The sequence below is a fragment of the Orycteropus afer genome, unplaced genomic scaffold (genome assembly GCF_000298275.1).
Source record: "Orycteropus afer afer isolate SDZICR_OR568_19922 unplaced genomic scaffold, OryAfe1.0 scaffold00420, whole genome shotgun sequence".
NCBI classification, from domain to species: domain Eukaryota; kingdom Metazoa; phylum Chordata; class Mammalia; order Tubulidentata; family Orycteropodidae; genus Orycteropus; species Orycteropus afer.
This window is the reverse complement of record NW_006922007.1, coordinates 1,289,480-1,314,042: the sequence shown is the minus strand read 5'-3', so window position 1 is coordinate 1,314,042 and position 24,563 is coordinate 1,289,480. Positions and strand designations below refer to the sequence as shown.

The following is a 24,563-nucleotide window of genomic DNA, read 5'->3' as shown; positions in this document are numbered from 1 at the left end:
GGCTTAGCCCCTTCCATCCAGTCTCTGCACTGGCAGTCCTTCTAAAATGCTGATCTGCTCACATCACCTTCCTGCTTAAACCCCTCAAGGGACGTTGCTGGGTTTTCATAATCCAGGCTTTGTCTGGCTACTCCCAACCACCCAATCTACACCAGACACAACCAGAGACTCCGTCCTCTGGGGACACGCTTCTCCCTTGGTCCTGAATACACATCCCTCCCTGCTTCATCTAATGAGACTTTAGAATAGACCTCATGTCCTCTTGACTTTCCCAACCCTAGTAGCTCTCACTTGTACTGCAAGCACCAGCCCAGTTCCCAGCACCCAGTGGGTACACAATAACGATTCAGGAAGGAAGTGCTGCAGAAGCCTCACCACTGGTATTAGCTGGACACAGACTCTTTCTCAACGTGGTCTCTGTCTTGGACCTAGAATGGGGTCTTAACCTCTTTTGGGCCATGACCTGATTTTATCCTCCTTCCTCCATTTACTCAACCAACCAAACAACAATCAACGAACACCTACTATCACATATTGTTCCAGGTCCTGGACGTGCAGTAACCATCAAGACAAAGTTCCTTCTGGAACTTACATTCTAGTGGGAAAGGCAGATGATAAATAAACTAAGGCACAGAATCAAATCAGATCATTTCACAGAGAAAACACTCTCCAAACCTCAAACCTCCAAGGTAACCAGATTGTGGTCTTTAGTATCTAGGCAGAAAGAATGGTAAGTGCCAAGGTCTAGGTGTGACTACAGCATAGTGGGCTCCAGGTGGAAGATAAGAGATGAGGATGAAAGGAGTTCTCACAAGACCCCCTGAGGCTTATCTATGGGCCCTGCTCAAAGACCCCCTTCTCTGGAGGCTCCATGCTCCCTGGGCAGATATGCGGCTACAAATCCTGCAAATACTCACTCTTTCACTTGCACGGTGGTGGCGTAGTTGGAGCAGGCACTCTCTACAGACACGGAGAAGCCTCGTCTGCCCTCAGTGGTGACTGGCATAGAGATGAGTGTGACGGAGTAGGGCAGTTGGTCTTGTACAGACTCCGTGGAGAGCCTCTCAAACATGGGTGTCAGCACCACCTCATTATGGCATTTCCCACTGGGGAGAAGGGCCACAAAATGAGCTGAGATTCTGGAGCCCTGCCTGGATCTCTCCCCACTCCCAGCAACCACCGCACCATGTAACTTCAAGTAACACCACTTATGGACCCACTCTTTGCCATGATTCCAGCTGGTTGCTCAAAATGGGGAGCCTGGGTTGTCTGAGATGGGCTGGATCTGCAGTGAGTGGTGTACTGGTCAAGGGTGAAAAGGACTTGGGTTGTCTCTTTGCTCTTGCCCTAGTCCCCTTCCCCTCTCTGGGCCTCAGTCTGACTTCTTTTGTCAGTCGAGGCAGTTGGACTACTAGGTGAGCTCTGAGGGGGGGTCTTTGTTTTTCCTCTTCTGCTATCCTCCTTGGAGAGTGCCTTTATTGCATTCTCTTCCTCTGGGGCAGAGTGTCATGAAACGGTAGGTAAGGAGGGCAGAGAGATGCCAGCTGTCTTGTTTACAGGGTACAGAGGTGGTTTCGGGCATTGCTATGATAGGGATCCAGTGCTCTGACACCCCTTGCTACCACCTGTCCCCTCTCCCCTGGCCACTCTCCTGGGGAGGAGGGACACAGGACTACACTCTTACCAGTAGAGGGTGGCATGCTGCACCAGTGCATATGTGTCCCCATCCTCGATGATCACCTTGCAGCTCATACAAGCAAAGCACTCTGGGTGGTACTTGAACTCACCGGCCACCTGCGAGCAGTTGAGGGAGGGTGCACAGGGAAAGAGGAAATGAGATGTCAGCCTAGTCCCTGGTCTCTCTTTCTTACTCCCTGAATACAATTTAGGTGTGTCATCCTCTCAACCTGTAACGTTCACCCATTGTATGTGTCTCTTCCATGCCCACTACCTACGCGCTCACGACACTGTCACAACTTTGAGGGAAGGATCTCGCCTGGCACTTTAAAAGTACTCAACACATACCTGTTGAGTGAATGAATAAATAAAGCAGGAAAACCCTGACTGATGGGAAGACCAGAAAAATGGCAGGCCATGGGGAACTGGAGGCACGGCCAATGGACTCTGAAGACCATGAAGGGCTGAGATGAAGGGACTCACTCACCATGACGGGCCCTGTCATCAGCAGAGAGCATCCGTGGCAGAACTCCCCAAACTTGCCCCAGTAGTCCTTGTGGCAGTAGAGCTTCCCATCCTTCTCGTAGTACCAGTTGGTGAGGGAATCTTGGCATTCTGAACACCTAGAAGGCAAGACAAGCAAAGAAACTCTCCTGGACCCCTGCAACCTGGTCACATAGGACAGGTCTCTCCTTACTCCAAAGCTAGGTTTGGGCAAAGTCACAGCTCAGTGGAACTCCCCAAAGGAAGCCAGCTCAGAGTTAATAAGGCCCCAGAAATCAGCGCTGTGCTGCCTGCCTCAGTTGGCCAACCAGCGTTTCTTAACCTCTTTGGGTCTTGGAGTCCTTTGAGAGTCTGATAAGAGCCAAGGGGGCTGCCCCAGAAAAATGCACATACAAGGAAAATGTGCATATGTATACTTGTCTTCTTTTAGGGTGGTGGTGGTGTCAAGGATTGCCTGAATCCTATTCCTGACTGTTAGGAACCTCATGGATCAGATAAGCATCTCAGGTCTAGACAGATTTCACCAGGAACCAAAGCAGTTCAATCACCTCCACTCTTCAAAATCTAGCAATCTCCCACAGCACTGCTGACTAAGATGTTAATCATAAAAAAGCAATTAGGCACCTCGAGACTATGGCCCCTAGTCACCCTTTAGGCCTAGAACTGAACTCACTCCCACGGCTTAACCTTCAGTCAAATAATAGACAAGCCTCCATGAGGTGAACCGTTGTCCCAGGGAGGTGCACTCCTCAGAACAAGCAACCAAGGGAATCAGAAGAGCAGTATTTGCACAGAGAGACAGCTCAGAGGGCAGGAATGCACAGGAAAGAAGGACACAGGGAAGAGGGAACCACAGGGGAGGTGCAAAAGGAGCTGTTACACTGTGGGGGGGGTGGGGGTGATTAACGTCATGAAACAAAATGGGTATGAACTGTGGAATAGAAAATCAATCTGCTCTGTAAACTTTCACCGAAATCACAACAAAAAGTTAGACCAAGAAAAGCAGCAGCAGCAGCAATCAGGCTAGTTCAGAATGTGGGCCATTTCACAAGATTACTGGTCCTGACTCTTTGAAAGCTAATGTCACAGGAAGAAAAAGAGACAGCGCTGTAAAAAGCCTAGAGAGAGAACAACCAAATAAAACACTTGAACCTTGGCTTCAATTCTGGAACAGAAAAAATCAAACAAACAAACTACAGCTGTGAGTGGCATTTTTTGAATTTGGACTACATACTAGGTTATATTATGAAATTATTGCCAATTTTCTTAATGTTATAATGATACTTTGGTTATGTAGGACAGTTTTTAGGAGAAACATATTAAAGTATTTAAAGGTAAAGACACAAGATGATTATAACTTTTAAGTAGTTCAGCAAAAGTAATAATAATTATACAGACAGTGAAAGAGAAAAGTAGCAAATATTTAACAAATGATGAATGTAGGTGAAGGGTACAAGGATGGTCTTTGAACTATTTTCTCAATTTTCTGTAGATTTGAAATTGTCAAAATAAATTACTGTAATCCTTGAAGTCATTTGGTAGCTAGAGAACAAATTGTCTTAAAAAAAAAAAAAAAAAAAACCTGAGTATCACCCATAAGTACTGTGCTCCTTTAAAAAATCACCTATATGAGACCAAACAATTACTTTAGAACAAAGATGAGAATGTAAGGGGCAGGGAAACTAGATTAATGGAAACAGAACCACCAGAAAGGAAATAATGAGAATGCTCACACAGTGTGAAGACTGTAACCAGTGTCACTGAACAACCTGTTAGAGACTGTTGAATGGGAACCTAAATTGCTATGTAAACCTTCACTGAAAACACAATAATATATTATTAAAAATAAAATAAAAGATGGGGAAGTGGGGGTGGAGAAGACTCTATTAACACTGCCCAAGACATAAACATGAGGATCCACAGCTCATCTCCAATAGCCACCTGGTTAGAAGTGCCTCCTCTCAGTCAGGCTGGGTTGTTCTCGGGCCAGGCCTACACAGACACCCTCCTCCTCATTCTGAGCCTCCTAGCACACAAAGCTAAGAAGGTCGTGGCCTGCTGACCTAGTGCCACTTCTTTCTTTCTAGTTAGCAGACTCCTCATTCTTGCTGTCAAGGCCTGGCACCATCCATGCTGGCTACATCCTTGCTTCTGAGAGACAGCATGGAGCTGGATGGCTCAGAGATTGAATTCTGACCCTGTCACTTACTAGTTACTTCATTGTGGGTAAGTTACTTCAATTCTCCGACCCAGTTTCTTCATCTGTAAAATGAATTGCTGCAGAAATTCAATGAAATCGTCTGTGTTAAAGCATAAAGCATAGGTGTTTATGTAAAAGGTCTAGTACACTAGGCATTCAACTGCTTTCTGCAATTGAAGACGATGATGATGACGGTAGCTTACCTTTTGGCCACTTACTGCCATTAAGTGGGTAGGCTTTGAACGTCATAGCTTTTCTTCCTGGACAAAATGCAACTAACAGCCTGCTACTACAAAGAGGTACTATGAGTTAACTGTGAGTAAATGCGGAAGGAGGGCAAGGCGATTGCACTGTTACAGTAACTCGCTAGGCACTGAGGCCCTGCAGATACAAAGATGAACACACAAGGTACCCACCTTGCCCTCTGAGAGCTTATAACTAGTTGGGGAAGAGGAAGTCTAAAGAAAACTTAATTAACACTACAAGGTGAGCAGCCAGAGTGCTACCTCTCCCCACCATGGAGGGGAGAGGTGGGAGGTGGGAGTGGCGGAAGAAAGCTAGGTGGGCACAGAGAGGAAGCCCTGCGAATCCCTTTCTCTTTGGAGTGACTGGTTACTCTGGGTGCTCAATACAGATGGCTCTGGTGCTGGCCACTCCGATCCTGTTGCTTTTCCCACTTATCCTATGGATGCTAAACTTCAGGGCCTTGGTATGGCGGGAAGGGTATGGCTATGAAGTGCCTAGAACTGTGCAGTGAGAACCACACATTAGAGAAGGCTGAGGGCAGGCCCTGGGCATGTGGCCCCAGCTCCTCCTGAAGTAAAAGACACAGTGGATGAGCTCTGAGTGCGGGACAGACCTGGGTTTAAGTTGTGGCATCTCCATGCCTTGCATAAGCCCCTTTCTGGGTTCGGATTTCCCATTTGTGAAATGATGAGATTGGAATAGACCCCAGGTGGCCCCAGCTCTGTGAGTACTTACATTTTTCTACTCACCCCAAGCTGCCTTGCCCCTCCCTCTAGCACTCAGCCCCACCTCATCAAGCCTTCCCTACTAAGTCCAGCCAATATGGATTTCCCGACTCATAAGCCTCACAATGGAGGCCCCTCATCCTCTGGGCTCACATATGGGTTTCCAGCCTCCTCCAATCTGCCTTTGACACTTGATTAGGGTAAGGTCTGGTCATGTTCTAGTCAAGAACTGCACTGTACTTTCCTTACTAAAGAGTCCTTCACTGGTCTTTAATGGGCCCATGCATCTAGAGCCCTCTACACGACAGACTTGCTGGTGGCAGAAACCATGTCACACACATCCACCATGTCTGCTAAGATTTAAAAAAAAAAAACCTGAGACCTGAATCAGGCTGACGGCTCTCCTCCCAGCCAGAATCCCAGGGCACACCAAGGCCAGGGCCAAAGCCCCAGTACCTTAGTTTCTGGTTCCCGACTGCTCTGAAGTCAAGTTAAGTCCTCCCTTCTCTGCCTGCTGAATTTCCACTCAACCTTCAGGCCTGGCTCCAATGCCAGGCTCTTGGGAAGGCCTTTATTGTTTGCCCTGCTACCTTTACTCTCTCAACTAACACCTTATGGTCACGTGGTGGCAATCGATCCCCAGAAAGGAAACACTTTACAGCTGTGAGAATAGGTTCAAATTGGTTATGAGATTCACTCAGGGGGGCACAGAAAGGACAAAGCCAGATCAAGACAGTCTAAGGCATGGCTACTTTAAAATCTTTCATCCATATTTAAAAGTTGAGGTATCTCACATAAAAATCCGGATTTTTCACATTAGGAACACTAATGTGGCAACAACTGGCAGGAGGTGAGCTGCAGTGGCCCTTTGAGATGAGGAATGTACTTTCTGATTTGCCACAGTCCTCACCATTCCCAATCATATCCCCGATACCAAGACTAAGCATCTGTTGCCATATGTCATTGTGCTTATTTTCTTCATAATAAATAATTTTCTGTAACCATCTCTCTATCAGAAATAGAAAAACTATGAAGATAAACGAAGAGGGTCATTTGGTTTGTCTTATTATCCTTCCTACTCCACTCTTAGGTTACCCGCCTAGCCCTTGAGACAAGTTGGGTTTGCAACCTCTGCAACAAAAGCAAAAGCACAGGCTTTGGAACCAGATGACCCAAGGTTCAAATCTCAACACCACCAACGTGACCTCAGACCACTTACCACCTAAGTGGCCTTGGGCAAGCTGCTTCTCCTCTCATTTGTGTAAGGGCCACATTGCCACCTACTCTTCAGGGTAGTACACTACTGCATACTCACTGCCATCGAGTCAATTATGACTCATAGTGACCCCCACTGGGTTTCCTAGGCTGTAAAGCTTTACGGAAGCAGATTGCCCCATCTTTCTCCTGTGGGGCAGCTGGTGGGTTCGAAACACAGCCCCATACCTTAACGACTACACCACTAGGGCTCTTTCAGGGTAGTAGTGAGGATTAAATGCAATTCTGAGTGGCTGTAAGGTGCCTGGCAAAGGGCCAGTACTAGAAGTAAAGATTTCCTTCTTCCTCTCCTGGGTACCCATCATCTTCCACTAAGCTGTGAACTCCCTGAAGACAAGACAAGAACAGTGTCCCATTTACTCTTGTAGGTTCAGCACCTAGTAAAGGGTCTGGCAGAGTAGGCCTGTAAGCAAATGTCTCCAAACTGTAAATGGTGGGAAGACGGGGTCCTGTGGCTCACAGTCACCAGGCCCTGCCCTCTTCCTGTCTGCAGTGGAGAAAAGCTGGCACAGACATATTTGCACCCCATGGCAGGCCTGGGCCCTGTTACACTCTTGCAATGGTATGTGCGCCGCGGGGCACGGGAGCACCAGAACACGTCCTCCTTTCCACTGCCAGTAAATATCCTGCTTTTGTTTGCTGCAAGTAGCCCTGGCCAGGCCTAGGGGAGGGGGGAGGGAGAGAAACGAGTGCAGGCATGCAGAAGAGAGCCACCTCAGCCCGCTGGGACAAGCACCTGGTTGGAGAGCGACATCGCCCAACATGCACTTCTGTGACAAGCACTGCATTTGAAGGGCATGGCCAGCTACATGGCCGAAGTCTGCAGTCACAGGTATCTTCAAAGAACAGGAAGACAACTGTTCAGGCTGTGGGTCCCCAAGTTCTGTATTGCCCCAGCACACAAGACTCAAGAGTCCTAGCTTGGTATTAACAACAGTTATTACTTGAATGACAAACATATTATGAGGTGTCCTACTTATATTATCTCTAAGCCTAACCCCAACCCTGTAAGATGTTAGTATTATCCCTGTTTCACAGACTACACAACTGAAAGCACAAGTTACTTTTGCAAAGCTGCCGGACATGGATTGAAGTGTGTCCCCTCACCCAAATATACGGTAACTTGGCTGGGCCATGATTCTCAGTGGATTGGCAGTTACATAACAATGTAATCGGCAGTGATGTAATGACGCAATCATCCCCATGATGTGATCTGATGTGACCAGCCAATTAGTTGTAAGGGGATTAGGGTGGGATGCAACACCCTTACTCAGGTCACAGCCCTGATCAGATGTGAGGGAAGTTCTCCCTGGGGGTGTAGCCTACATCACCTTTTATCTTACAAAAGATAAAAAGAGAGAGAAGCCAGTGGGTCCCAGAAAGAGGGACCACCAAGAAAGAAAAGCTGGGAGCAGAGTGAATCCTTTGGGCCCAGGGTCCTTGCTCTGAGAACCTCCTAGACCCAGAGGAAGACTGATGCCAAGACACATGGAACTCTCCAAGGAATGCTGGGCTTACAGATGCTAAAACAGATAAGGACCTTCCTAAACTGTGAGCTGACACCTCGAATTCCTACTTCTAGTCTCCCAAACTGTGAGAGAACAAACTCATTTGTCAAATACTTGTGGTATTTCTGTTATGGTAGCACTAGACACTTCCCAGTATGTCAGTGACTGAGGCTGTGTGGACTTCTACTGTACTACATCATGTGAGAGCTGGACAATGAATAAGGAAGACTGAAGAAGAGTTGATGCTTTTGAGTTGTGGTGCTGGCGAAGAATGCTGAAAGTACCATGGACTGCTAAAAGAACAGATCTGTCCTGGAGGAAGTGCAGCCAGAATGCTCCTTAGAAGCGAGAATGGCCAGACTTCATCTCACCTACTTTGGCCATGTTGTCAGAAGGGACCAGTTCCTGGAGAAGGAGAGCATGCTGGGTAAAGAAGTGGGTCAGTGAAAAAGGGGAAGACCCTCAACAAAATGGACTGACAGACACAGTGGCTGCAACAATGGACTCAAGGATGGCAACAATTCTGAGGTTGGCACAGGACTGGGTAGTGTTTCACTCTGTTGTACACAGGGTTGCTATGAGCTGGAGCTGACTTGATAGCACCTAATAATAACATCACTTGAGTGACAAGCACATCTCACAAGCTGGGCCTGTGTTTTCATCCCTGAAGAGGAGACTGGATCCCTGATGGCTTAAGTCCCTTTGAGTGTTAACACTTCATTATATCTCTTAAGCCTAAGTATTGACTATTAACAGCACAATTAATTCTTCTCCATCATTTGTTCTGCTCTTTTAGGAAAGGAGCCCAAAACACACTGAAAATGTGGTGGGATAGTGCCTAAGGCTAACTAGACTGTTAACTAGAAGGCTGGCAGTTCAAACCCACCAGCCACTCCTCAGAAGTTAGACTGGGCAATCTGTTTCTGTAAAGATACCACCTTGGAAACCCAAGGAGGGGTTGCTGTGAGTTGGGACCGACTCAACAGCATGAGTTTGGTTGTTGTTGTTGTTGTTGTTTTTTAACTCAAAAAATACCTCAGATTCTCAGAGGCCACGGCCACACTATGGTCTTCCCAAAGGCTCTTTTCCTGTTTCCAGCTTTTGAAGGTTTCAAGTGAAAGTCACAATCTCCCCTGGCTTCAGGCCCTGGGCATCCAGTTTGGAGGTGCTGGGGCCAAGGTCTGAACCAGTGCCATGGCATCAGTCACCACACTCTGCTGAGGAGCCAGAGTGAAGGAAGCAGAAACCCTCCAGCCAGAGGAGATCACGGAGAGGCTGTGCCGAAGGACCAACTCCAAATTTTTTTCTCCCCAAACATTACAGAGTAGAATGAAACCTATAGCCAGCTTGGTTCAGTGGTCCAGCTCAGATCCAAACTGAGCTGTTTTGGGTCAGAAGAAAACACAGTTGAGATTCTCATAAATAACTCTCTCAAGTTCTGGGTCCTTCTCAACCTTTACTATCTGTGTCACCTTAAGCAGTTACTTCCTGCCACTGGTGATGGTACAATCTCATGGGGCCGTGAGAATTAAAGTATGCACAAACGCCTCACTTATAGCAGGTGTCCAGTAAGTGTTCACTTCCCCCTACCCCCTTTAATTTAAGAACACCAAGGGCAGACGGAGATAGAGAGATCCCTTTCCCTCCCATGCCCAGGCAATGCTGACCTACTTTTTGGCACAGAATCAAATCAGTTTCTGTAAGGAGATGACCAAAAACCAAACTCACTGCCATTGAGTTGGATCTGACTCGTAGCAACCCTTCCTTGGGTTTCTGAGCAATATCACTACGGAAGGAGATTGCCCAATCTTCCTTCCGAGTGGATTTGAACCGCCAGCCTTCTGGTTAGCGGTCAAATGCCTTAAGCATTATGCCACCAGAGTTCCCAAAAGGAGACAAGGAAGGTCCTAAAATGAATGATTTATTTAATCAATTAAAAATAAATTGATTCTAATCAATCCCTATCAATCAGGAATTAGTTAGTATGCATCTAGGATGTGCAAAAACAAACAGGTAAGGTGTGTGCTGGGAGCAGTGAAACGAGAAAGATACAGGCCTGGCCCTCACTCACATCCCAGGTCTTTCACACTTGATGTTTACAGGTAAATTCTTGACCTCATGGGATAAGGGAACCAAACAGCCACTATCACAGATTAGCACACGTTAAAGAACAAGCCCTTCCCTCCTATGTTCTGGTGAAGGGCTGGCTAGATGCTTGTCCTTTGCCTCCTGCAGGAGCATGAGGCCGGGGAAAAGCTTCTTCCAGCTGAGCTCTGATTGGACTGATCGGGAGAATGGCAGTTCCCTCCACCACAGACCAAGAGCCTCATGCCAACTCTCCCTGAGGCCCAGAAGGGCAGATATGACAGAGGTCTAGAGACCCTTGGTCCATCAGAGCTCAGGCTTTTCCCATCAAAGATCTCTTTATTACTCCTCCTTCCTGTAGACTCTATGGATTGAAAGTTTGTCAACTAAGTTCTAAGTATGGATTATGTTGTAACCTGTTGAGAAAAATTAACCAAACACAAACTAGCCTCTGATCAACAAGAAATGTTGCCAGAATGAGGTGATTCAGTTCCAGCCCAAAGCCAAGAAGTCTATTATTCTAAGTAATCTGTACAGTTTATTGCAGTTGAACGTAGGACTGCTGTGATTCCGAAAAAAATGTCAAAGAGCCTTCGTGCTTCCAAGGAGCCACAATAATTGCAAAATGAGACCATTCACCTGATCCAAGCCATTCATTTTTCCAGATGAGGAGAAAAGAATCCCAGAGGACCTAAGTGAGCCGCCACAGGTACTGCTGAACTGGGCAGGGGTGAGAGTAATTTCTCCCTGCTCCAGTTTGCGCCAGTCTCTATCCTGGTTGTGGACAGACTGATGGGAGCCCTGAGACTATGGCCTCAGGTTGTCCTTCAGGCCTAGAAATGGACTCACTTCCATGAATTGACTCTCAGCCCAGCAGTAGAAAGACCTACATGCAGAACACCTACCCCAGGGTGATGTACACACCTACTCTAGGGAGAAGCACCCCTTGGATCGATCAGCCATGAGACACCAGTGGGGCAGCACTCACACAAAGGGAGAGCCGGGCACACAGGCATGCAGAGATAAGCAGGGCACAGGGAGGCAGCAGTCACAGGGAGGGGAGGGGAGGGGAGGGGAGGAGAGCTTTTTATGGTTGGGGACGGTGATTGGGGTTGTGAGATGAAACATGCATGAACTGTTGAATGCAAATAAAATTCGTTTTGTAAATTTGCACCCAAAGCACACACACACAAAAATAATAATTTCTCCCTTTCGACATGAATTGCTTGAGAAAACTAAGATGCACCTGTTTTCTTTAAGAGACAATGTGCAAACCCAGCTTATTAAATCAATGTTGGCAGTTAAGGGAAATTCTATTGAAAAAAAAAATCCTTAAAAAATGTCAAACAAAGTTACTCTCTAATTGGCCTCTTTTGTCCGTTCCAGTTAGAGCTTTCTTCCTCCCTGGGGAGCACCCTGCAATGGCCCTGCCCCCCACACACACACACACTGATGGCCCTGCCCCCACCACCACCACACACACACTGATGGCCCTGGCAGGGGAGGCGGGAACACAGGGCAGAGGAAGACAGGAGTGTTTGGGCACAGAAATTACCTTCCTCATTCCCTGCTCCCTCCTCCTTCCCTCACACGCCTGATCTTGTCCCTGGAGAATCTGGTTGCGTCACTAACTTTGGAACCATGGCCCCAGAACTCCTGAGGACTTTTTACTCCCGCAGAGGGCTGGGGGTCAAGGACCTGTTCCACAGCCCGGAAGCCTAGCACCTTAGGAGAAGACTGAAGCCCAGGGAGGGAAGAGGCACCTAGTCAGAGAAGTGTCCTTGAGGACGGCCCCCTAGTAGAGGAGAGGACTGTGGCCTTCTGACCAGACAGTGCTGGTGGTGCAGAGCAGTGGGTCTGTGTGGCTGGCTGTCTCTTCAGAAGTGGCTTCAGGAACGTAGCCACTCACTGAGAGGAGAGGAGAGGGTCTCCAGTCAGTCATCAGTACCCCCCTGACTCCAGCTGGGCACACAGAGCTTGGGGTTGGGGGTAAGCTGTCAGGTTCAAAGAGGGGCTGGGGCAGAACTGGGTGCCATTGGTGGCCCAGCCATCTAAGGTTCAGGTTAAGAGTTCATAGATACGAACTCTTGCTCTGGCTCCTAAGAAGTGTGTCCTGCCCCCAAAGAAAAGGGACACAGCATTCTTGGCTCCCAAGGGAACAACCCTGCTCCGAAGCTGCCTTTGCGGGATTAAGAGTGAGGAGGATTAACCCGAGGCCCTGGCCTGGACCAGTGGGTCCCTACCTCACCCCTTGGCATCTTGACTCCACACAGTAAAACTAAACGTCACATCAGTTCCTGCTGGCTCTTCAGAAAAGAACCTCTGTCATCCTTTCAACATGCCAGGCAAGCTGTGGTGGCCCCCTTTCTACTCTCTGCTGGGAGGGCAACACCAATGAGGGAGGTGCAGGCCCGGGAAGGGTGAGAGAAACTCAGAAAGACAGAAAAAAGCTGGCTCTGTTACCCACATCCAAGCTGGCTGCCTCACTTGTAAAATACAAAAACCAAACCAAACGCACTGCTGAGTTGGATCCCACTCATAGCAACCCCTCCTTGGATTTCTGAGGCAATATTACTACAAAAGTAGATTGCTCAACCTTCCTTCCGAGGAGTGGCTGGTGGGTTGGAACCACCAGCCTTCTGATTAGCAGTCAAATGCCTTAGGCACTATGCCACCAGAGCTTCCCCACTCATAAGATAGGAAGTGATTAAAGGATAAAGCCCTAGCAGGATGCCTGATAAAGAGTTCCATAGATGACCTGTTCTCCTCTCCCTCCCCCCTGTCGAGACACCTCCCACCATTCTATCAGTGTCCAGTGTGCAACACAACACATTCCAACATAGTGCCGTGGAGTCGGATCCGATTCATAGCCACTCCTCTTTGGGTTTCCAAGGTGGTATTACTACGGAAGTAGATTGCCCAACGTCCCTTCTGAGGAGTGGGTTTGAACCGCCAGCCTTCTGGTTAGCAGTCAAATAAATGCCTTAGACCCTACCCCACCAGTGCTCCCTCAGGGTCCAGTAACTTCGAGAAATCTCTGGGTTCTGCTCTTGCGGTGCCCAGGACCAGGACACCTGACTAGTACAACAGCACCAAGAACTGGGCTGGGGAAGCCAGAAGGGAAAACCAGAATCCCGGGGGAGGGGGAGGCAGCCCTAGGAACAAAAGGCTGTTCCCAAAGTAGGAAAACACGCCCCACCCCAGCCAGGAATGGCTCCATTCAAAAGGGACCCTGAGGGCCAGAAACCCCCTGGGGAGTTTCTATGGAGGTGGGGTGGGACAAACAGCAAAGAAAGGTAGGTCAGAGGTCAAGAGAAAGTTCCCTCACCTACCTCTGATTAGCCCCACAGAGCGGGCCCAGGGGAATTCCGGCCTAGGGGCTGAGCAGGTTGGGGGCTGGCCCCAAAGCCCAGGAATACACCAAAGTGAAACTGCTCAGTCCTGGAAGCACTTGGCCAGGCCTTGCCCCAGTAACTGTACTCACCTGAATGCTCAGAAGCCCTTCCAGGCCAGAGTAAAAGTGCTGCCATTAAGAGAACAAATGTTTACAGAGCGCCTACTGTGTGCCTGGCTGCCCACACCCAGGCCTTACTAGCTAGCATCCACCATTCGGCAAAACCTGCTCGTCCTGCCTGTTGGGACAAATTCCCGGGCAGGCGGCCCGGCCCGGCCCGCGGCCCGCAGGTGAAGCGAGTGAGAGCTGGAAGAACAGCACGCTATCTGTGCTCTTCATTAGGAAGCAGTACCACCGGCAGCAGCCGGGCCAGCAGCATCCTTCAGAGGCGCCTCCAGGTGTGTCTGGGATGGCGGGGAGCCGGGTTCCCGGAGCCTCCTCCCGGGCATGTCCTTCACCTCAGGGTGCCCAGGCCCCTGTAAGAAGCCCTTTGCCAGGCCAGCATGGTTTGGGAACAGCCTCAATTGGCTTCTGCCTCGCAGACCCATAGGTTGAGGACTGCATGAGGGCTGAGAAGCAGACCCAGCCGGACCTCTGGCTCCCATCAGGACCAGAGGCCAGGAAAGGGGGAAAAGGGGAGTCGGAGCCCAACTCACCGAAAGGGGTCTCTGGAGGTGAAGTAGGCCGGGACGGACAAGTAACTCCCCATCTTCTTCCCACGCCAGATCAACAGGCTCAGCTGCAAACCCGTCTGGGAGTGCCTCAGGCTGGCTACACGCAGCCACCATGACAGGCCCGACACTCCTGGCACCTCTGGCTGTGAGCCGGCTGCCGGGAGCTCACCTCTCCCTCTGGAGCAGCCGGAGGAGTCCAAGCCACTCGTCCCCGGGCAGATGCGGGCAGAGGCTCATGGCTGGGCAGCTCCTCCCCCCCAGTTCTCCGCAGCCTGAGCGGCCCCCTGGGAGGGACTCCGGGCGCACCACCTCTCCGCCGAGGCTACACGCACACAGGCATTCTTGGGCAGGGGCCGGTGACTAGCTCAGAAAGAAGCGCTGCTGTCAAGTTAGCTTTCTTCTCCAGTCCCACCCCTGAGGGAGGGAGGAGGAAGAGGAGGGGCTCCTCGCGGAACCGAGGTGTGTGGTTGGAGCAGCTATTAGGAAACAGACCTTGCAGGCAAGGGGTGGAGCTGGGCTGGAGGGAGGTTGCAGGCAGGCGCTACAGACAATGACTGGACTAGCTCAGCGTCCATCCCGGAGCTCACCGACAGGCAGGGGAGAACAGACGGGGAGCACAGCTGCCCCGAAATGTCCCCCGCCTGATGAACAGCCCCAAAGGGCAGTAACTCTGCTCGGAGGTGTGTGTGTGTGGGGGGGGGAGCACAAAACACGAGCTCTAGGCCGAGCCACGCCCCCAGAAGGGAGGCCTCTTGGGCCGGACAAGCAGGTTCAGAGTCGCCTTTGGCTCCTGCCTTCCAGCTGACACCTGGTCTTGTCCCAGCACAACCCCATTCATCCTTTCCCTCTGCCTGGTCTAGGGACAGGCTCACGAGCCAGCCAATGGGACTCCCAGTTCCACTTCAGGGCCGGACCCACTGCAGGTGAGAAAACAAGGCCCAGAGTGTTCACTGACACCAGCCGTTTCTCCATGTGCTAGACATGGACGTGCACTCTCTTATTTCTCCAAGGTAGGCATTAGCCCCACTCTATAAATAAGGAAAGTGAGGGACAGAGAGATCAGGTAACTCCTAGGGTCAGAAAAACTAGTCTGTGGCAGGGCTGGGATCTAAACCCCAGCTGTGGGACCCCAGAGTGGCAGCTCGTGGCCGTGGGCTTCATCCTGCCTCTTCAAGGGGAGGCCACTTGCCCAAAGCCCTTCTGCAAGTAGGACAGAGCACAGGGGCAGCAGTGCACGTCACCTGTTCTCTCCCATTCATCCATTCACTTCCAGGAGGCTGTCCAGCGGCCCCAGTGGGCAGCGGTGCCTCTCTCACCATGTCCACGTATAGTCCCCACTCGAGGATACTACAAGGGCTACCCATGCTTCTCCAACTGAGAAATGGAGCAGGATGGAGGACAAGGCCCGGGGTACCTGTGGGGATGCTGGGCCTAGTACCTGGAATGCAACCAGACCAGAGCCCGCCATCGGGAAGGCCCATATTCCTGCCTACAGGACCATGATGGGAAAAGCTAGCCTGCTGGAGAAGACTGGGCACGTCCAGACCTCACTCTCTCCCACAAGAATATCGCCTCTTCAGTGTCTCTAACTGCAAACCACAGCAGAAAGTCTGGGGCTAAGGTGGTGGCTGGGCTTACAAGGGAGCCTTTTATCATTCTTCCACTACCTGGGGGCAGGGGCAACAATGAAGGTGAGGAGATTTGGTTGGCACCCTGTTAATAAGCTAGCATCTGTTGAGCGCTCAATATCTCCCATGCCCTGTTAGGTGCTCTGCATTTGTTATCTGTTATACTTAATTTGTCAGCCTACAGAGTAGTTTGAAGGAGCACTGGTGGCAATGTGGATAAGGCATTTGGCTGCTAACCAGAACGTTGCCAGTTTAAACTCACCAGCTGTTCTGCAGAAGGAAGATGAGGCAATCTACTTCCATAAAGATTTACAGCCTTGGAAACCTAATGGGGTCGCTATGAAGCAGAATCAGCTCTATGGCAGTGGGTGTTTTTGGTTTGTTTATGGAGTAGGTGCTATCATTCCCATTTAACTGATGAGAAAACTGAGTCTTGGAGGGGTTAAATCACTAGGCCAAGAACAAATAGGTGGTAAAGTGGTGGGGCTGGCTTTCAAATCCAGTAAGCCTGACTCCAGAGTAGGGGTCAGTGTACTTTCTGTAAAGGTCATATAGCAGATATTTATCCTTTGCAGGGAGTACAGTGCCTTAGTTCATCAATTCTGCTGTTGTACCATGAAAGTTGTCATAAATAAAACTTAAGCAAATGGACGTGCCTGTGTTCCAATACAGCTTTATTTATGGACACTGAAATGTGAAAGTCATGTAATTTTCATGTGTCACAAATTATTCTCTTGCTCTTTCCCCCTTACCATTTAAAAATGTAAAATTCACAGGGCCTATGAGAACAGAAGGCACTTGACTGCTCACCAGAAGGCTGGTGGTTCAAACCCACCAGCCACTCCTCGGAAGGAAGGTTGGGCAATCCTACTTCCGTAGTGATACTGCCTCGGAAACCCAAGGAGGGGTCGCTATGAGTCGGGGCCAACTCGACAGCAAACAACAACAACAACGAGAACAGACGGTGGCCACAGACTTACGACCCCTGCTCTAGAGTCAAAGCACTCAGGCACTGCTTACTTCCTCACAGTGAAGAATAGTTTTTGTCATCTATGCAGAACTCAGCTGTCCCTGTCTGACAAAAAGATCCACACTGGTCTGAGCGCTAACCCTGCTCCAGACACTTACATATATGAATGAATGTGAACCTACACAACCATATTCGTTAGACCTATGATTTCCCCCTCTTAGCAGATGAAGGAACTGCGGCACAGAGAGGTTAAATCACTTGCCTGTGGTCACCAAGCCGTCTAAGTGAGAGACGGAGCCAAAATTCGAACCCAGGCTATCTATGCTAGGTTCAACCATGCTACGCTGGAGGCCTGCCTGGCCCAGAGCCAGACTGTCTGGGTGTGAGTGCGACAATCCACTTCACGTAGAGCCCTTGGCACAGAGTCTGGAACACATTAAGGGTTGATAAATGTTGGCTGTTAATATCATTAAGTCTATTGTTACTAGACTATAGGCTAACTATGTGGCCTTCAGCAAGTCTCTGCCTCTGTCTGGGCCTTAGTTAGGTCTCTAAATACCTTCCAGCATCAACATCTTTCAGCCCTATGAGATGGCAGCAGGCTCCCTGTATTCCTTGGTTCTCAAGTTGAGTTTAAACCCCTTGAGCTGGCCCTGAGGGGATCAGGATCCTAGCCTGGGGGGGCCACACAAGAGCCACAGAGGAAGTGCGTGGTTTGGAGTAGGGCAAACACCACTCATGATACTGCAAGGGCTACCCAGATGGAGAGCAGGGAGTTCGCTTTCTCCCAGCAGGGTAACTATTTCTCACCAAAAATCTATTTTGTTCTGCTGTAATTTGATCAGGCAAGAAAGGGGCCCCAAATTACGTCTGGAACTAGCAAATTATCTGCTAATTGCATCTTCTGATTTTCATCTGATGAACAGAGTGCAGATGGAAGAAAACTCAGGCCCCAGAGTCCAGGGCCAGGGAGCCCATGAGCATAACTCCTCTTGACATTTCACACAGCTCCGCTGGAATAGCGGCGGCGCGCAGTGAGTCGGTGTCTAGGAATGCGAGCAGGAGGCTCCTCTCCCCGACACCCCCAACAAAGGACTCGGTGGGTGGGTGGGGGGAACTAGTGAGAGGACTTTTCAATGCCATGAAAACTGCCTCCCACTAGACGAGGGGGAGCTCTCTCCCCATGTAGTGAGCTGAAGCGGAAGCCCCTCCCAGGTGGAATCCATTTGACCCCCATAAATCCAGACTTCGGCAGGACCCTTTGAAGGTTTGATCACCAGATGTGATAAGCCACTGGCTGTAGACCCAACTGTGTGGTTCCTCAGGGCCAACTTCAAAGGATCCGAACCACCCAGAATTAGGAGGCAAAAGGTCACACTAGAGGATCTATTCCCCTCTTGCCCTTGGAGATGGTCCTGGCTGGAAAGCTGCTCTTCTAGGTCCCAGAGCAGCTGGCAGAGGATTTGGTAGTTACAGTGGTTCTGGTCTCAGACAGGCAGTTACGGTCAGGACAAAATGGCAGGAGAGGTGCTAGCCTCTTACTCTTTTCACAAATTGGAAACCTAGCAGGAGCTGAGCAAACTGACCCTCAGAACCAGCTGTGACACTAGCTTTCAAAGACATCTGCAGGAGACTAAAGAACATCCTTCAAGGCCTGCAGCCCCAAATGCACCACTCTGGTGAGGAGTGTTGTTGTTATGTGCCATTCAGTAAGACCCGACTCACAGCGAGCCCTCCTTGGGTTTCCAAGGCAGTATCAATATGGAAGTAGATTGCCCAACCTTCCTTCCAAGGAGTGGCTGGTGGGTTTGAACTGCCAGCCTTCTGGTTAGCAGTCAAATGCCTTAGGCACTATGCTACCAGAGCTCCTCTGGTGAGGAGTGGTGAATGACTGTCCTATCTCTCCTTAAAGGAAGGCTCTGGTCAATAAATCTGAAGCCCAATGGAACTGTGTTCATGTGGGGTCCTCTAGGGGTTGGGAGGACTGCAACTAGGGAAAGGTGAGCATGGCCACCCCCACCTGCTGGTTGTCTTTCCTGCCTCTGCTCCTTCCCTCTTCCAACTCATCTTCCCCACAACAGCATTCAGTCATATTTCTGAAATAAGGGTCCCAGCAATTCCACTAGAAATTCTGCAAGGAAAATATCCCTTTAAATGTGCAAAGACATGTGTTCAAGGATGCTCGGTGATCATGTGTCCATCAACAGAAGTGGGCTAAATACAACAACCATCCAGACAATGGAGCTGTTAAAAACAATGACAAAGAGCAAAGCATCAAGGCAGAAAGTTGTCCCAAGTAAAGTGTTAAGTGAAAAATCCAAGCTTCAGAGAAAACATACAATATCATCTCACTGTTTTAAAAGTCTATGTGTATAATCCTTACAGAACAGCTAGAAGACTATCCACCATAGTATTATCATTTTTTCCTTTAGAGTAGTGAGACAAGGAAACAGGGATGAAACAGCATTTATTTTCTACCATTTTGGCACTGTTTATATTTTTCTTAACCTTAAGTACTACACTGGGAAAATCTGCTGCTAGAGATCTCTTTAAAGATAGATAGGTAGATCCCCAGCACCTGGAACAGTGCCTGGATATAGTAGATGTGTGTGACAGTTAAGGCTGTGTGTTAACTTGGCTGGATCATGATGGTTTCACTGGAGAATTCTACCAAACATTCAGAGAAAGCTGACACCAATCCTACTCAAACTATTCCAGAACACTAAAAAGGATGGAATCCTCCCAAATTCATTTTATGAAGCAAGCATAACCTTGATACCAAAACCAGGCAAAGACATCACTCAAAAGGAAAACTACAGACCAATATCCCTCATGAATACAGACACAAAAATCTTCAACAAAATCCTAGCCAGCAGATTCCAATAACATATCAAAAAATAATACATCATGACCAAGTGGCATTCATATGAGGTATGCAAGGATGGTTTAATATCAGAAAAAAAATCAACATAATCTATCACATTAGTAAAATAAAGGAAAAGAACCACATGGTCATATCAATGCAGAAAAGGCATCTGATAAAATTCAACTCCCATTTCTGATTAAAAAAAAAAAAAAAAAACTTTCAGAAAAATAGGAATAGGAGAGAAATTCCTCTCCATAATAAAGGGCCTATATGCATAACCAACAGCCAACATTTCAATGGAGAGAAACTGAAAGCATTCTCCCTGCAAACAGGAACCAGACAAGGATGCCCTCTATCACCACTTCTATTCAACATTGTGTTGGAAGTCCTAGCCAGGGCAATAAGGGAAAGGGAAATCAAAGGCATCCAAGTTGGTAAGGAAGAAGTAAAACTATTCCCACTGGCTGGTGATATGATCCTATACATGAAAACCCAAGACATTCAGCAAGGAAACTACTGGAACTAATGAAAAGATTTAGCATAGTGACAGGATACAAGATCAACATATAAAAAATCAGCTGTATTCCTCGACACCAGCAAAGAGATCTCTGAAAAGGAAATAAGGAAATCAATACCATTTACAATAGCTACCAAATAAAATACTTGGGAATAAATCTTACCAGGGACACAAAAGACCTATACAAAGAAAAACTACAAAACACTACTTCAACTATAAGAGATCTACATAAATGGAAGAACATACCATGCTCATGGATAGGAAGACTGAACACTGTGAAAATGTCAATACTACCCAAATCAATCTATACATTCAATGCAATCCCAATCCAGATGCCATCGATATTCTTTAAGGACATGGAAAAAACAATCACTGATTTTATATGGAAAGGAAAGACACCCAGATAAACACTACTAAAGAAGAAGAACAAAGTAGGAGGTCTTATACTCCCCAATCTCAAAGCCTACTATACAGCCACACTAGTCAAAAGAGCCTAGTATTGGTACAACGACAGACACATAGACTAGTGGAACAAAACTGAGAGACCAGAAATAGATTCATCCACCTATGGTCAGCTGATCTTTGACAAAGGGCTGAAATTCATTAAGTGGGGAAGAGATTGTCTCTTTAACAAATGATGATAGCAAAACTGGATATCCATTTGCAGAAAAATGAAATAAGATCCATACCTCACACCATACCAAAAACTAACTCCAGATGGATAAAGACTTAAATGTGAAACCTAAAACTATAAACTTCATCAAAGAAAAAACAGGGGCAAACTTAGGGGCCCTAATATATGGTATTAACAGACTATCAAACATAAGTGAAAACGTATAAACAGCAGAAGATATACTAGATGAATGGGATCTTCTAAAAATTAAATTCTTATGTGCATCAAAAGAACTCTCCAAAAGAGTAAAAGAGAACCTACAGATTGGGGAAAAATATTTGGCAATGACATATTTGACAAGGGACTTATCTCTAAAATTTACAGAAAACTTCAACACCTCAACATCAAAAAAAAAAAACAATTAAAAAATGGGCAGAAGGCATGAACAGACACTTCACCAAAGATGATGTTCAAGTGGACAAGAAACACATGAAGAAATGATCATAATCATTAGCCATTAGAGGGATACAAATCAAAACAACAATGAGATACCATCTCACCCCAGTAATAATAGCAAAGTTCAACAAGACAGAAGATAACAGATGAAGGTGAGGATGTGGAGAGATTGGAACTCTCATACACTGCTGGTGGGACTGTAAAATGATACAGACACTCACTGTGGAAAGTGGAATAGCAATTCTTTAAAAAGTTGGAAGTGGAAATACCATTTGATCCAGCAATCCTATTACTAGGTATATATCCAAAAGAAGTTAGAGCCAGGATATGAATAGACATATGCATACCCATGTTCATGGCAATACTATTCACAATAGCAAAGAGATAGTAGCAACCTAAGTGCCAGTCAACAGGTTATCCATTTAGATAACCAAACTATGGTATACACACACAAAGGAATATTATGCAACACTAAAGAATAATGCAGAATCCATGAAACACCACATAATATGGATGAACTTGGAGGACATTATACTGAGTAATAAGTCAATCACAGAAAGATATCTTTTATTAGTTCACTATTGTAAAAAGTCAAGGAAAGGTCTACATATGTAAGGAAACTTTCTTGGTTACCGAGGATGGGAGGGAGGGGAGAGAAAATTGCTAGACAGCTAAGAGACAAGTATTGATTTGGGTGAAAGGAAAGGCAATATACTGAAAATAAGAGATCAACACAGTAACACTAAGGACAAGGACGACAGAGAGGCACACAAGAGGTACATACAACAAAGATAAACACTTTTCCATACACAATATTGCATTATCAGCAACAACAAATTATCTATCTATCTATCTATGGGTAGACACATAGGTAGAGAGGCTGAATGATCAGGTATGTCCAGGCAAAAGGGGATACACCCATGACAGTGGTTCAAACCCAACAGCTGCTCCATGGAAGGAAGATGAGGCAACCTACTTTTGTAAAGATTTACAGCCTTGGAAATCAAAGGGGCTTGCTATGAGTCTGGGCCAGGTGCCCAGATGTGGGAGGCGTGGGAGGATCCAGGGCCGAGACACAGCCATGGGAACCCAGGTAAGGGGGAGCAGAAAGGCCAGGCACCCAGACGCGGGAGGAGCCGGGGTGAGATACAGCCACGGGGACCCAGGTAAGGGCTGGCAGACAGGCCAGTTGCCCAGATGTGGGAGGAGCTGGGCTGAGACAGGGCCAAGGGATCTAGGTAAAGGGAGGGAGACAAACCACACACCCAAGAGGCAGTAAAGGGGGTAAAAGGCAGGGACAATAGAGCCACTGGATCCAGGTAAGATGAGGGCAGAGAGGTTTAAAGCAACTAAGGAAGACAAACTTGTCTGTCAGTTTGTCATACTGTGGTAGCTTGCGTGTTGCTGTGAGGCTTGAGGCTGTGCCAGTGGTGTCTCAGATGCTAGCAGGGTTGCACATGGTGCACAGGTTTCAACGCAGCTTACAGACTAAGACAGACTAGGAAGAAGCAGGAGGCCATCCACTTCTCAAAGAATTGACTGGGAAAAACCTTATGAATAGCACAGAAACATTGATACATTACTGGGCAACTTTATGAATAGCCCTGTGGTGGTTAAGTTTGTGTGTCAACTTGGCTTGGCCTGGTTGAGTGGCTTGGCAGCTGGATGTAGCATTCCCCATGATCAGACTGGTAATCAACCCCATGGTGGAATCTAATATGGGCTGTGCTCTGCTTCCTGTATATAAGGAAAAAGCCTTGGGGATAGTCTCTATTTTATGGCATGCTTGAGCCCTGCATGTAGCTGTTCAGCAGCCTGCCATGCTCTGCTGCATTGGGACTTTCAATGGACTTGAATTAATAGCCTGCCATGTGGTTTGGTAACATTGGGACTGTGCCATTTTATTTGTCGACGTTGGGCTTGTTAGCCTCAGCATCCAGTACTTGCCTCTAGCTTCAGTGTGCCAGGAGCAAGAGGCAGAGCTGAAGCCCAAGGTCAAGAGCTTTCACACAGCCCCTAGAGCCTGGTACTTTGAACTTGGACTTAAAGCCTGCAAATTGTGAGAGAATAAACTCCTGTTTGTTCAAGCCATTCCATTTGTGGTATATTACTGTCAGAGCAGCATTAGGTAACCAGAATAAGCCCTGAAATATTGTCCGATATAGTGCAGAAAGATCAGCCCCTTAGGTCAGATGGCACTCAAAATACAAGTGCGAAAGAGCTGCATCATCAGAGTAGAACCAACCTTAATGACATGGATAAAGTAAAGCTTTCAGGACCTCCATTTGCTGACGTGGCATGACTCAATTTGAGGAGAAACAGCTGCCAACATCCATTAATATTTGGAACATGAGGTGTACAAAGTATGAATCCAAGAAAATTGGAAGTTGTCAAAAATGAAATGAAACGCAAAAAGATTGATATCCTAGGCATTAGTGAGCTGAAATGGACCGGTTCTGGCCGTTTTGAATCAGACCACCATATGATCTACTATGCTGGGAATGACAGTATGAAGAGGAATGGCAAGGCATTCATCATCACAAAGGATGTTTCAAGATCTGTCCTGAAGTACTAGGCTGTCAGTGATAGGCTAATATCCATATGCCTACAAGGAAGACCAGTTAATACTACAATTATCCAAATTTACACATCAACCACCAAAGCCAAAGATGAAGAAATTGAAGATTTTTATCAACTTCTGCAGTCTGAAATTGATCAAACATACAATCAAGATATTAATTATCACTGGTGACTGGAATGCAAAAGTTGGAAACAAAGAATTACCGGTAGTTGCAAAAACTGGTCTTGGGGACAGAAATAACACTGGAGACCGCATGAAAGAATTTTGCAAGACCAATGACTTATTCATTGCAAATACCTTTTATCAACAACACAAATGGTGGCTATACACATGGACATCACCAGATGGAGTACACAGGAATCAGATTGACTACATCTGTGGCAAGAGGTAATGGAAAAGTTCAATATTTTTAGCTAAAACAAGGCCAGGAGCTGACTGTGGAACAGACCATCAACTGCTCCGATGCAAATTAAACTTGAAGACAATTAAAACAAGTCCACGAGAGCCACAACATAACCTTGAATATATCCCTCCTGAATTTAGAGACCATTTAAAGAATAGATTTGACACATTGAACACCAATGACCAAAAACCAGAAGAATTATTGGATGACATCAAGAACATCATCCATGAAGAAAGTAAGA

General features: G+C 47.5%; 1 protein-coding gene across 1 annotated transcript in view; it reads right to left on the bottom strand.

Moving 5' to 3' along the window:
- Positions 1–24,563, bottom strand: part of LIMK2 (LIM domain kinase 2) — an 81,371-nt gene that overhangs the window by 19,272 nt on the left and 37,536 nt on the right. The window contains exons 2-4 of the mRNA XM_007953937.2: positions 2,165–2,300; positions 1,685–1,794; positions 918–1,106 (exon numbers count right to left, since the gene is read on the bottom strand). Of these exons, the coding sequence (XP_007952128.2) occupies positions 918–1,106; positions 1,685–1,794; positions 2,165–2,300 (435 nt within the window). The remainder of the gene's footprint in view (positions 1–917; positions 1,107–1,684; positions 1,795–2,164; positions 2,301–24,563) is intronic.